Genomic DNA, 14,727 nt, shown 5'->3' on the forward strand with positions numbered 1-14,727 from the left:
TGCTTCAATCAGCCTCTTCAGACAAGACCTGTGCGCACCGATGGTCACCACTCCCATCAACTATCCTCTTTAAAAAACGGGACTCACACTTCACAAAGTATTTAAAGGACAGCCCTAGTTACTGGGCTGGTTACTGGGGTGACACTAGCACATTTAAAAAAGACACATTATACTGGCAGTTGCATACGACATTTAAATTTTGGGTGACCAAAGAAAATACCGTCTTGGGACATATTTCTTTGTAAACAACAACAAAACGCCCAAGCCTACCTTACCTGGCCATTAACTTCTGAGACCAAGCCCAGGGGAATGAGGCATTCTGGCTCGCTTGCCTGTCCTGCTTCATCCACAAAAACGTGTGTGAAATGTCCAATTCTGAAACAAGAAACGTGCTTGACATCAACTTCCTGGGATCCTGAGCCATCACTGTTCAGTGACAGACTGAAAGAATCTACTGGATACAGTCAAACCCCAGGGAGGGAAATGTGACCTGTGGGGCTACACCCACGCCCAAAGCCTTTCTGGAGGGAACTTCAGCAAGTGAGGAGAAAATGCAACCAAAAACGCTTTATTGTTCCTGTCTAAGTTCCCCCACCCCCAAGAGATATTTAGGGAGAGCCAAGCCAGGGACTGTGGCTAACTGAGTGGGCATCATCTTTCCCAGATCTCTGAGAGGAGGAAAATATGTGGAGAACATTACCAGTGATCAGGCAAAAGGAAACAATGCTGCTCTGTATCAAAATAAGTAGATTATAGAATTTACAGCTGAAAATAATTTCTGAATTCATAGAATTTCATTCAACTTATGATACAAATCCCAGCTTAAAATTTCAGATGATGCCCAACACCTACAACTTGTCATTCCACTCAACAATTTTAAAGGGAAATTCTTGAAGATGGAAAAAATGCACACAGCCAGAGAGGGAGTGACTGAGGATATCATCTAAAGTCTTCAACGATTAGTTAACACTTGAAAAAGAGTAATTCTTAGTTTTTGTTACTATGAACCAAAACATAAATATTTCCACTTATAGAGAACAGAAAGACAGATGTATATGAACCTGTGATTTCTGTAACGTAAATTGTATTTTAACTTTTTTATTTTAAAAACTAACAAAACTGGGACGGCAAGGTGGTGCAGCGAATAGAGCACCAGCCCTGGAGTCAGGAGGACCTGAGTTCAAATACGGCCTCAGACACTTAAACACAAAACTAGCCATGTGACCTTGGGCAAGTCACTTAACCCCAATTGCCCTACCTTCCCCCCCCCCAAAAAGAAAAAAAAAACAACAACAAAAGCAGCAGGTTAGTTTCCAAGCTCTTGCTGGTATCTTTTCGAGTCTTATCTGTTCTCTCCTGTGCATTTAACACTGGTCAAACGCCTTCCTTCTAGCATCACTACCAATCGATCAGCCCTTTCTGCTCCAAATCAGACAACAAAGCTCCCCTAAACTCCTCATTGTGACAAATCCTCAGAGTTGAGCAAAGCAAATTGTTGGCAATGATCGAAGGGTGTCTCATTCCTCCCCAAGTCGACGTATCCTCTCTGTCAGAAGGGCAGAAGCATGTTTTCTCCTCAGTCTTTTGACACTCTGCTCATACTGCATTAATCACTGTTAAATCTTTCAAAATTATTTCTCTATCCAGTGTTATGATCCCTGAATAAACTGTTCTTCAGGCTCTGCCCACATCGCTTTGCATGAGTTCAAACAAGTCTTTCCAAATTTGAGTCCATCTTTTTTTCTTATTTAATCATTCCTTATGGCCTAATAACATTGCATCACATTAATACATTACAATTTGTTCAGTCATTCACAGGCAAGTCTTCGATTCTTTGTTACCAAAATATTGCTGTAAATACTGTCAGACACATGACTCTTTTCCATCATTCTCTGATGTCTTTGGGTCATGTACCTAGCAGCAGTCTCACTGGATCAAAGAGAATGCAGTTTAGTGACTTTTTAAGTACAGCTCTTTTTTTTTTATAAGTACAAAAACAGCAAAAACAAAGAAAATTCCAGAAAAAAACAATAACTAAAAATTTTAACAGCCTCTCTGAAAGGGCAAGCAAAAAATAAATGAAAACAAAAAAACCGCAACAACAACATGGAGAATACAAGCCAGAAATCCTAGGTTTTTCCTCCGCCCTCTCCCTTGACAGTGGGTCTCCTAATGCCACATAGTCTCAATGAGAAGGAGGAGCACAAGGAACGTCAGGGAACACAACGACACCACAGATTCCTCACACACCGCATCATCTGAGGCAACTGGAGAGCACACTCCGGGGACCTGGTGTCACGACTCTGGGGGTTTCCACGTCCTATCTGCCATGGCTTGCTGGTCCCCAAAGGACATACAAAGGCCCTCTGATGTGCAGTCGCGGTCTTTCAGCCTCGGAGGATGTCCCCAGACCTGGAGCGCTGCCACGATCCTCCCTGACCAGACGTGTCTCCACGTGAAGACGGGGGACGGGGATTGTCTATCCAAGTATCTTTATAGATCACGGAAACCTTCTGTTAACTGCTGGATAACCTCTAAGGACCTTAGGTCACGTCAGTATTAAATCTCAACTCATGAAGTACTGGCCTAGGGCCTGTTCCTGACATTTGGACAGGTCTGAACACTTTTGACTCTGAGTTATTTACTCCATATAATTCTATTTATTATCCCAGTGATCTCATTTTTTCTAGGAACTCTTGCAGACGTTGTGGCCAAGCCCTTTTCTTCCTTGAGACCTTGCTGGTAGCTGTTGTGAAGCTGTTGTCTTCCATAAAACTTCTTTACTCTGGTTGCCCCCATTTGCAGGGTCAGTCCCTGAAGTACTGCAGTTTTCACGGCCCTGTGGAGCTCCCCAGGTTAAGCACACTGCAGACTGCTGGAGCCTTTCAAGTCGCTCCCTGCTCACAGCCCTGCTGCTGGATCCCCTTCTCTGGGTGCAGGGCTCCGGCATGTTGAGCTCTCATGTACGGTCACCACGGGCTTTCTGGAATGGTGCCTGCTCTAGTTTTTCTGACCAGGCCCTTTTCCTAGTGCCTGCAGGGTTCTGGCTATCTTCTTGGCAGTGCTGGGCTGGGTGAAGACACCTACTTTAGTCACTCTCTGGACTCCTTCGCCACGATTTGGTCTGCTATTCTTTGGCGATCTTTGCTGGAGCACAGGCGAGAATTCCGCCACACAGCCTCCCAGCTGGGAGTCTCTTAGGAGAGGAATGCTGGAAGGAGCCCGAGGAAGCCAAAGATCCTGGGATGGTCCTTGCAGTGCCACACTGAAATCAGCAGCTCTGGAGTGTTTTGTGTGTCCCTACACCTGGCACAATGCTGTCCCCCAGGGATCTGCTGACTTCTGTCCTGGGCAGCCAGGCCCTTTCTCAGGATGGGAGACGCTTCCCATTTTATTGCCCGTCCGTCATGGGGACAGAAGGAGAGAGTGTGTCCTGGTGCCTCAAGGACACAAAATGCAAACAAGTTGCATAAGCTGCAAGAGTTTTAGATACCTCACTCCAATCTGGTAGAACAGTCCGGAGCTGCTGCACGTGGTGATGATGATTCTGTAGCGGGATGCCTTCCAGACGTCTTCCCCGTCTTTGCAGTAGAGTCGCACAGTGTCACTGATGATCTGAAAACAAAACACACACGCACAAGCTCTTCTATAAACATGTTAACCATTTCCTCTGAACACTGTTTGACTGACTCTTTCTACCCCTCTCCCCCATCAAAGTAGGAGAATGGAGTATGGGCCAGACGTCAGACGTGGAGGAGGAAGGAGGGGGAGGGGGAGGCGTGGGAAGGCTCTGCACAGCCTGCCCTGCCACCCCTTGACCCCCATCTCCTGGCTGTTCCATGCACAAGGCTCTCCATCTCCCAACTCCCGGGCATTCTCTGGCTGTCCCCCACGCCTGGAATTCCCTCCCTCCTCTCTTCTGACCACTGACTTCTCGGCTTCCTTTCAGCCTCAACTAAAACCCCACCTTTTACAGGAAGCCTTCCCCAACTCCTCTTCATTTTAGTGCCTTCCCTCTGTCAGTCATACAAGGCTGGTTGCCCAGTGTCTCCCCCATTAGACTGTAAGCTCCTCAAGGACAGGGACTGTCTTTGCCTCTTTTTCTATCTCTGGGGCTTGGCACAGTGCCTGGCACATAGTACAGGCTTGATAAAGGTTCAATGATCACGTGAGTGAATGGAAAAATGCATGGTTAAGGGGCCACCCCCTTAATCAGATGGGGTCCGGCCCTCTTCATCTGAACCAGCCCTTGTATGACTAAAGACTGGAAAGGGGTGGGAGCTGACTGTGGATAAAGTGAACGGGAGTCAATGAAAGGAGACAGATTAGTGAGAGGACAGGATGGGTCTGGGAGGCTTCCATGCCACTGCATTCCTTTCCAGGCTGCACAGCAGACCTGCTGTGCCCGGCCCTATTCTGCCAGGCCTCCCCCACCTCTTTTTAGGTGCCTTCCCCTACTGGAATGTAAGCTCCTCGAGGGCAGGGGTCACCTCTTTCTGCTTAGATCTGTATTTCTAGTGCTCGGCAAAGTTCCTGGAACACTGGAAGTGCTCGATAAATGCTCACTGACAGCCATCTGAGCGGCAGCTGCTGGTGGCAGATCAGAACTCAGAGGCAGCGCCTGCACAGACAGGAAGACTGAAGCCCTGGGAGGGGAGGAAGTCGCCAGCTCACCTTGGCCCCACACGTAGCTATTCCTGCTCATCACCAGCCTCCTGGCAAGGGAGGCGACCCCTTGAGGGTGGTGACGGTGTAACTTCTGTCTTTTTATCCCCCAAACCTAGCACAGTCATGTCTGACAGTGCAGGAACAGAAGCTGTTCTGGCTCCTCAGGCCTATGGAAGGGCTACCTCAAGCTGGGGCTGGGCACCCTGGGATATGTGTGTTGGACGAATCCTTGCCTTCTTTATGGCTGAGAGGACTGGGCCTCGGAGACTGGGAACAGTAACTGAGGAGGGGATCTAATGGGGACATGCCAGTTCTACACTAGGGGAAGAGCTGGGCTACCTGCCATTATTCTGGGTCATACGGCCTGGGGTCCTCTACATCTACACTGAGGTTCAAGGGAGTTTTTAGAGCAGTGTGTATGTAAAGCTACAGCTCCAAAATCCCTCCTCATACTTCTTTTCATCCAGTTGTAACGTGACCCAAATCACATGCCACCTGATTTGGAGCCCACCATTAAGCCCCTTTATATTTGTCTGTCTCCTTTATATTTGTCTGTCTCTATCCTAAATCTTGTAACTGCTTGTAACAGCTTAAAGGTGTAGTCCTGGGTAAGAGTGATTCACCCAAGGCACAGTCCCCTGCTCCCTTATCTTTCCATTAGTACTTCCCTAAATCAAAAAGCCTTGAAGCAGCATTTTGTATAAGGATTATGGTGCAAGCCTGTATAGAGATCATGGGGCAAGTCTATCCCATGCAAGAGACCACCCTGTTCCGGGATGCTGACCAAGCAGGGTCCCCCACACCCTTCACCCAGAACAGGACCCTGGCCTGTTCTGGGAAATTCCACTGCCCCTGTGCCCTCCACCCTGTTCCAGGAAGGACCCTAGCTGTGCCCTTGTGCCATGTTTCCCAAATTACCTCTGAGCTATGGATCCAACCAATGGCTGTTCCTGGCTTCTGTATGTCACTGCTTATGCCAGCTGCCCTCCCCCACTGTGGTTTTCGCCTTTATAAGCCTCGTCTGTATCCCAATTCAGGGCTGCCTGATTTGAGTGTATACTCCATGCAGTTGCACGCTTGATCAATAAATCCACATCTAAATTTATTAAACCCAGATCTCCGCTCGCTCTTATTCTCTTCACAACACAGTAATAATCCTCTCTCAGCACTCAGAGGCTTTCCATCCACTCTCTCTTCTGATCCCCACAAGCTTGGGAGGCGCTAGGAGGATTCCCATTTCACAGATGAGGAAACAGGCTGAAAGTGCTTACGTCACTTGTCTAGGACCTCACCACCAGGGTATCTGACTCCCCATCTACTAAATCCACTATGCCACGTGATCAACGTAACACAAAGGAAAAGATACTTAAACAACCAGACTAGCAAACCACGTAACAAGGGACATCCCTCTCTACGCCCTAGGAAACAGTCTTCTGATTTCCTCGCCACTGGTGGAAAAGGACACCCCGCCTCCTAGACAACTCACTTGGCTGGTGTTGCACCCCAGCAGGGATACCCTGTATTTATAAAGCTAGGCCGTGTGGAGCCAGAGCTGTGCTCCGGGCTGTCTGAATGGGGACAGGCACCACACCCTTAATCAGATGGGGTCTGGCCACTGTGCAAACGCTTTCTATTCTGTTTTGGGAAGTGGGGTCTCTGAAGTGTGACCCAGAGCACTGGATATATGTGATAGGGAGGCAGTTCACTGAGTGTTGGACTCATCCATCTACAACATGTGACTTCTCAAAGAAATCCAGTGAGGGAAATTCCGCAGCTTCTCCTCAGGAAATAAATACTGACATTTTATCACCCTAATAGTCAAGTCTCATCTGTCTAAGCAAAATCTACTTCCCAAAGAAGGCTAAAAAATCTATGTGGGGGAGCTCCAAGCCTAGGCTTGTCACTGTCCATGGAACACAACAAAAGGGTAGGAATCTGGAGCACAGGATTACGTCAGACACAACTTGACCAAGGAAGATTTTGTTCTCTGTCTTTCCTCCTCCCTTTCATTTTCAGCAGAGGGCCCATCTGAAATGGGTTTGGGGAAGAGAATCTCGGTACAGGAATGAAGAATGACAAAGATATTCTTATTTGAAGTCAGAGAGACTTGGGACAAAGAAAAGTGGTCCTGATGAACAGAAAGGCAAAGTTCAAAGACATGAAATGCTTGTGTAATCTGGTTGGCTTTCTGTGATCCAAAAGAACTTGGGCCCTGCAGGTAAACTCTCCTTCTGGGGAGAAAAACCCAACTATATCCAAAGCACTGGGAATGGAGGACCTCCTGTCCTTACGGGAAGAAAAGGCGACAAGGGGGTTTGAAGCTAGTCTGATAACGTGTGAAGGAAAGACCTGCTTACCTAAAACCCCCAGAGGCTTAAGCCTTTGGGCTCTAAGCTAAGATCATTCCTCTTCTTATGAGGAAGAGGGAGCACCTCTGCCGAGAACTCCAAACTGAAGCCAGAAGCCAGAAGGAGAGACAACGAGCAACGATCGGCGAGTTGAAGGCCTAGAGGAGACAGGGCAGCGACACCTCCAGAGGACAATGGCAACTCTTAAACAAGAGAGACGGGAGCGGCCTCTTCATGAGCAGGACCTTGCCCTACAACTCCTAGATATTTCCAAAGACAGATGGAACTGGGGGCTTATGGGAGGAAACGTTTTAGAGCCACCTTTTTTTTAAAAACTAGGCTCTTTCATCCAATTCCTTTGTTTTGAACTGACTTTGCCCTCTGGCTAAGTAACAGAAATACATATACCAAGGATGCTCATGAGTTCTGCTTATGGAGGAAGAGGCTCCTCCGGGGCCCAAGAGAGTAAGGGACTTGGATTCACAAGGAGCGGAATTCAAATCTGGCCTCAGACACTTATTAGTGATGCCACAAAAGGCAAGCCACTTAACTCCATTTGCTTTCATCTGCTCGTCTGTAAAGACAGGGCTAACAGAAGTACCAGCCTCCCAAGGCTGCTGTGAGGACCAAATGAGAAAGAACTGGCACAGCATTCTGCAGCCCTTCAATTGCTCCACGCCCACTGGCTGTGCTCTGATCACTGTATTAGTCCTCTGGGGGCCCTCTGGTGCTGCCCTCTGAGGCTCTGGAGTCCAGGCGATGGGGACCACCGATGAGGCAGGGAGAAGGCCAACTGGGCTTCACTGCCGGAAGCTTTCTAGGCTTCTGTCCTAGCCCCACGACCTCACCGCAGGGCCTGGCCTCTCCAGGGAGCCCTAGCTCTCAGCACTCTGCTCAGATCATCAGACCTTCACACCCCAAAGTTATTCCTCAATTCCTACACCTGAGTTCATGAGGGAAATATAAAGACATCATCAAGGATGCAAGAAACAAACACTCCACATTAATAAGCCCCTTGAGGACAGAACCTATTGCCTGCTGAAATGCGCTGAACCCTTTCTCAGCTTCCTACTGATTTCTATGTCATCCTCTTCACAAACTCCCTACTACATACAAAGGGGGCAGCGACGTAGCGCCATAGTACACAGGGTCCCAGGCCTGGAGTCGGAAAGACTGACTCTTCTTCCTGAGTTCAAATCCGGCCTCAGATACTCCTAGCAGTGTGACCCTGAGCAAGTCACTTAGCCCTGTTCGCCTCAGTTTTCTCATCTGTCAAATGAGCTGGAGAAGGAAATGGTCAACAACTCCAGCATCTCTGCCAAGAAAACCCCACACCGGGCCATGGAGACTCCAACATGACTGAAAAGACTCAACGACAAATTATGCCTGAGGCCCTGGGCTCAGAGTTGCAGGGATTCCAAGGCAGATAAAACCCAATTCCTGCCCTCAAAGGCCTTCCACTTCTCTGGGCATGGGGCAAGTCAGAAGAGAGGAATGCTAACTCCCAGGGGACCAACAAGGAGATGGCTCCCTTTGGGGAAGGACGAGGGTTTGGGGGACAGGAGGAAGGAAGGGTGGGAGGAGTGCTGGCCCCCCACGATGGCAGACGCCACAGTGGGGGGAAGGGGAAGGAAGAGGCGAGCTGCCAGGCAGCAAAGACGTGGGCTGAAACAGCAGCATGGAAACCGGAGTGTGAAAAGGAGGCGGGTCACGGTGCTCTTAGCATTAACGTGGTAGACAATGGGGAATCCTGGAAGGTTCTGGAGTAGGAGATACTCCCGCCAAGCCTCAAACACATGTTCACTCACACTTACCTGGAACATCCCTTAGGATCCACACTCCAGATTCATGGTGCTGTGGTGGGGGGAAGGGGAGGGTTAAATCCCGAGCACTATGGAAAATCACCTCTTCGAATCTGCAGGTGGCGTTCACTCTCACCATGGCGCCTGGCGCAAGCACTTGGCTCTCATGCAGCCGCATGCAGACGAGGTCAGTGGCGCTGTTGGAAGGGGCACAGACAAGAATCCGACTGTCCGGTAAAGTAGAATGAATCTGCGTCACAGACAAAAGGCCAGAGACATGGGGAGCCATTTTCCTTCAACATACCATGAGATTTTTTTAAACCCCACAAAACCAGCAACTTTTAAATATAAGATCTGTATGCAATCAATGTAAAGGTGGAAGAGTCTAGGACTGGTGTCGGAAGGAAAGGCCTCTTCTCAAGTCTTTTCTCACACTTGTTCCAGCCCCTCAGTCTCCCTTCATCTACTTCCCTAACTTTAAAATGAAGACATCTACCCTGTCCACTCTTTTCCATAGCACAGAGCTATGGGATGAGGTCCAAAAGGGACTTCCTTCTCTAGGAGAAAGCTTGATCAACTCAACGATCTCATTAAAATTTTTTTATCTATATCTATACATCTATATAATGTACTTGATGTTTTTGCAGCCTAGTGACTGACAATAGCCAAGTCTAATTTTAAGTAGCATTTCTTCTGTAGGTAAATTTCTACCCAATGACTGAATAGTTTGCCATTCTAAAAATAAAGCATCTTCTAAAGGCTAGGAAATATGACCCTTAAATGTTGTCAAATAACCCTAGAGTTAAGAATTCTAAAATAAGGCTGCCTGTAGAATGATACACCCACGTGTTTAATGAACAGCCAGAGATCACTATTAAAGCAATGAGAGCTTGCTGACTGCACATCCTGGGGGCTGGGCTCTGGCCCTAACTCGTTTCTTCCTCCTACAATCTGAACTGGGGTTGTGGCCAGCTTGGGCTTCTAAGGAGCATCCTGTGGTGTGTTTGCCAGTGATAATTACCTGTAAAACAGCTTCTATTATGGTAACTGTCTTTCCAGTTCCCGGAGGTCCAAAAAGGATGTAGGGGATTGGTCGGCAGTCTCCACTTAGGATTCTTCTAACTGCCAGTTTCTGCTTTTCATTTAGAACTGGATTGAAAAATTCACTCTCTTTGGATTTCGAGGCCTGTACTCCATTCACTGTGCACACAAAGCATAAACACAAAGTTTCATATAGAGGGAAAACAAGTAAATCCAATGTTCACCCTCTATAACCTTATGTAAAAAAGGTACAGCACAGCCCATTTTAACAGTCAAGAATAAAAGTAAAACCATGTTGAAAAACTTCTTCATTGATGACACGAGAATCCCCAAGTCCCCAGTGAGTATTTCGATCATAGGGTGAGGTGGCCCTGCCCAGCCCAATTATTGGGAGTGAGACAAGAATACTATACCACAGTAATGGTAACACATTAGCTTCCCAGAGGGGGTGAGAGAAGCCTGCATGGGGTGGGTGAAAGACCCAGAAGGGAAGGCAGTGATTTGTTGACTGAGATACTGGAATGGGCCCCACACAACAGCCTAGAGCCAGCGGAAGATCACTAAGTCACTCGACAAGCATTTGCTAATAAGCACCATTATGTCAGGCATGGTGCTGAGCTCCCGGTGACTCCCTGGGACTATCTAACCGGTCACAGATGGCACAAGTTTGGGACAAAGTGAAAAGGAGGTCATGCTAACAGGCAAAATCACGGCTCTGTCACAAAGTATGGCCATCTCATTCCTAACATCACAATATGCACATCCGTCCAGAGCTGTCTCACTGGGGAAGTGGCATGAAAGAGATCACCAGAGAAACGCCCGAGTGGAAGAGGAGGTGGGCCAGGGCCAGCGCCACACACCCTGCACACCGCAGCAGAGATCAAGGCCAGGAGGTGGGCTGGACGTCTTCTAGGAGGACGTGGGTAGGGCGCAGCAGAATGAGGAGATGTGTTTGGCCGAAGGCGATCTACTGGAAACTCAGCAGTATTCCTCGCTCTCCCTCACCGTGCCCCCATAGCCCATCGCCTCTGCCCCCTGAAGAGCTCGTGCTTGGCCCCCTTCTTCCCTCCACACTCTAGTCTGGGCCCTCCCTCATCTCCCCTCACCTGGACTGTGGCAATGGCCTCCCAGCTGGCCTCTGCACACCCTCTCTGGCTCCCCTCCCCTCCCCACTCTATTACCCTCAGAGCTGGTAATGTGACCTCCTAACACACAGATCGAACCATGTCACTCCCTCACCGCTAAGAGAAAATGCCACCTTGGCACTGGAAGCCCTTCCCCAAGGGGCAGGAGCTAATCTCTGCAGGTCTGGGGCCCATTTTTAGTCCTCACATACCTGCCCACCCCTCAGCCACAATGAGCTCCTCTATACCCAACCACCTCTGGGGCATAATCCATTCCCAGGCCCCATGGCTTGGCCTGGACCCCTCTCTTTCCTCACCTCAGCCTCCTGGAAACCTTAGCCTTCTTTGAGGCTCAGCCCTAAAGCTGCCTTCTTCAAATGGAAAGCTGGATCTGTTGTTAAGAGGACCCAGATTCAAATCCCGGTTCGGCCACTGACTGCTTGGGTGACCTTGGGCAAATTACTTAATCTCAATCTTGGCTCTGTTCACTAAAGGAATCACAGCTGCCTTTCATTTCTAGACCTAGCATCCTGGAGGCCCCTCTGGATTCCCCCAGCTGCTAGCTCTTCTCTCGCCCCCTCACTTCCCAGGTAGAAAAGACCTTGTGTTTACAATGTGTCTATGTGGGTATCAGTGCACACACGCATGCACACACACACACACACACACAGCCTATTAAGTTATCTACAAACGTTTTCTTAGTAAAGTACAAACTTCTCAAAAGCAGATTCTCTTACTTACACCACCTGGAACATTCCACACACTTAGTAAAGGCGCCATTTGTCGCCTCTTGTCTTTCTGGCACGTGGCCAAGCCATGATGGAGCACTTCTCTGACTGCTCCTAACTGCTGGCGATGGGTGTGGGCACAAGAGCTTGTATTTCCAGAGCAGGCTTTAAGGAGAGACATGGCGGGCTGCTGGCCAGAGAGGGAGTGAACTCAGGGCTACTGAGAATGGTCAGCACTGTCCTTCTGCAAACAGACTCAAGGAGAGGGAGGACTGCCCACCTATGCACAGCCCATGCTGGCTGACCTCTGAGGGGAGAAGAACAGCAGTGGGGTGGTCACACGTTCACAAGAGGTCAGACTAAGCGAGGAGTTGGTGACTAAACTCTTGAGCCCCCACACCAGAATGCCCAGATTTATAGAATGAGAAAGGTGAGTTAGTGAGCCTAATGCCAGGAAACACGTTTTAGTTCCTAAGCATCACTAAGGCTTCGGGGGATGATGGGAAAATGTCTCTAGACGGGGCAACCTTATTTAAAATCGGTGCAAGGACTACGAGGAGCCTGGGCGGAGCAGCGCCAGAAAAGAGATGCGAGTGAGCTGTGGTGGAGAACATCAGGGAGCGGCAGAGACGACCCGCTCCACAGGAGGGAGGGAAGGAGGAATTTAAATTCTGTTGGACGGCCCAGGCTCGGGTGCAGAGGCATGACACGAAGGGATGGGGGTCTTACTACTGGAACTGCCTCTTTTCCAAAAGCAAAGTTGCTCAGAACCGGACTTCCCTTGATGATAACTTTGTCCTTCATCAAGCAGAGCAAACAACAAAGGGAAATTCTGTTCTGGATCTGATTTTCACTGACGGGCGTTTGTGAAAGAGAAAAGGAAAGCAGGGCACCGCCTGACGTGTGCCCCAGATTCTAGGAGGGTGCCTAGGAAAGTGCGTGTCGGCCCAGGACGTTTGCTCAGGATCAGGATGGCACAGACTGCGATGGGAAACCTGAAAGCACAGAACCCTGAAGACACAAAGGAAAGGGGTTCCAGTGAGGACGAAGAACGGGAACTGTCTGAAGAGACTGCTGTGAGTGTAGAGAGCACACTGGGACTTTTCAAAGACACACAGAGAGAGGACAAGAGCAGGAAAGAGGGGTGAGTACACAAGTATGGGAAGGTACTATACAAGTAATACCAGGAACCCAAAAGCTCCGAGTGAGCTGGGGCTGAGGAATGGGATTAAAGAAGACACTGTGGGGAAAAGAGAGAGGTGAATAAAAGAAGGACGGATGGGAACAGACAAAGGAGACGAAACAGTATCACTCCATCTTGCTTCTCTTCTCTCTGCAGAGGAGAATGACTTTTGACTGGCAAGACAGAACAAAAATGGCTAAAGCAGGAAGTTTATGTCCATTATAAAAATTAAGCAGACAGGAGGAAAGCAATGAGCTGTCCTGGACCCGCTCACCTGGCCCAAAGAAACTACATCCTCAGGTACGGAAAGGTACTGGCTGCCAGTGTTACCTGAAAGACGGAAGATGAGGCAGCCCATGGGGATTACAGAAGGGCAAATACAGCACCAATTAAAAAAAAATACCATCTACTGTGCAAAACAGAAGCTGCGAGCTCGACCCTGTCCATCCTTCAAGCAGAGACCAAGAGGACGGCTATTCTGGACCCCTTTGGAATCCTGAGCTCAGCCCTGAAGGTCCCACTTCAGAATGGCCAGATCCAAGCGTATCCAGACAAGGGGGACCAGCATGGGAGGGGAAAGACATGCCATTTAAAGGTTGTTGGCATCTTCCAGAACACAGGATGTCAGCTGAATGTGAGAGCGGGGCCAGCAGAACTAAGAGCAAAGTGGGAAGTGACAGGAAGGCAGATTTGGGGGCAGAATTAGGGAGATTCCCTAAGCAGCAGCACTCCTCTCAGCAGAGGGGACCAAGCAAGGACGGGCTGGACGGCCGGCACAACCCAGCTCTCCCCCATCTCTGAATGTCCCCGACAAACCTCACCCACTCGGCCAACGCTCTAATATACACAAGTTACTTGTCTGCGTGGCAAACGTCACCATATCTTCAATGGAGCTGGTGCTTCTCTTCTTGGTCGCGTGGTCCTTGGGGTTTTCCTTATTCTGAAAAAATATTTCCAATCAAGTGCTTGAATGCAAAAAAAGCTTGTGAAAACTCTAAAAACACCCCCCAAGTTTGTGCTGCATGAAAACGTGGCTTGTTCTGCCTCAGGTCACGTCCCTCTAAGACATGACACACACACAGTGACAAACCTGAAGAAAACATGGTTAGCACAGAGCCTGTGAGCGCTTCTCCCTGGTACTAAGGCTTATCAAGAGGCTGAAAACAGAAACCTGAGGGGGAGAACGGGAGGTCTGTACTCAGACCATGACGTGATCGCAAGAAATCCTTCACACCGCAGGGCCTCCTCTGCCTGAGGGGGACCAAGGCTACAAGAGCCGAGCCCACCTCCCCAGTCTTGGCAGTGCTCCTACAGAACCATGGCTGCATCTGCCTGGACAGGTGTCTGGATAGAGGTACACAGCACTTGACCAAAGCGACAGAATCTGTTCCTTCCATTACAGCATCAGAAAGAGAGCAGACCTCCAAGATTTAATACAGAGGACTGAAAGGAGCCATGTTTCTCCTACACTCCCCCCAATCAATACAGAAGCACCAAGGAGAAATGGTAGAAAACCACCAGAAAACAAAGCCCAACCAAAACTTATAATAAGCAGAGAGTGCCAAAATAACTGAGAAGTCGTAGGACGGACTCAGTGAAAACAGCAGGAGCCCGGAGAGTGGCACACCAAAAGAACTGCCACGGCTAAGAAACCACAAGACATATAGCCAAGAGGAGCCTGGAGAAAGTCACACAGAGCAGCCCTAGGAGTGCCGGTCCCCAGGGAGGCTGTGTGGGCATCCTCGTGTGTGTAGGGGGATGGGTGGGAGTCACAGCTCAGGGCTCTGCAGAGGCTGGGAAGAGTTCATCTACATGCGTTCTACATGCCCTGCC

The 14,727-nt window shown here is 49.1% G+C and overlaps 1 protein-coding gene across 1 annotated transcript in view; it reads right to left on the reverse strand.

The window, feature by feature from the left end:
- MOV10L1 (Mov10 like RNA helicase 1) overlaps nucleotides 1-14,727 on the reverse strand; it is a 62,728-nt gene that overhangs the window by 23,587 nt on the left and 24,414 nt on the right. Inside the window, exons 16-20 of the mRNA XM_069102970.1 lie at nucleotides 13,750-13,834; nucleotides 9,840-10,018; nucleotides 8,922-9,068; nucleotides 3,494-3,615; nucleotides 276-375 (exon numbers count right to left, since the gene is read on the reverse strand). Of these exons, the coding sequence (XP_068959071.1) occupies nucleotides 276-375; nucleotides 3,494-3,615; nucleotides 8,922-9,068; nucleotides 9,840-10,018; nucleotides 13,750-13,834 (633 nt within the window). The remainder of the gene's footprint in view (nucleotides 1-275; nucleotides 376-3,493; nucleotides 3,616-8,921; nucleotides 9,069-9,839; nucleotides 10,019-13,749; nucleotides 13,835-14,727) is intronic.

The sequence above is a fragment of the Petaurus breviceps genome, unplaced genomic scaffold, assembly GCF_028583685.1.
Source record: "Petaurus breviceps papuanus isolate PSGF00001 unplaced genomic scaffold, PetGlider_PUasm1.0 558, whole genome shotgun sequence".
Classification (NCBI taxonomy): domain Eukaryota; kingdom Metazoa; phylum Chordata; class Mammalia; order Diprotodontia; family Petauridae; genus Petaurus; species Petaurus breviceps.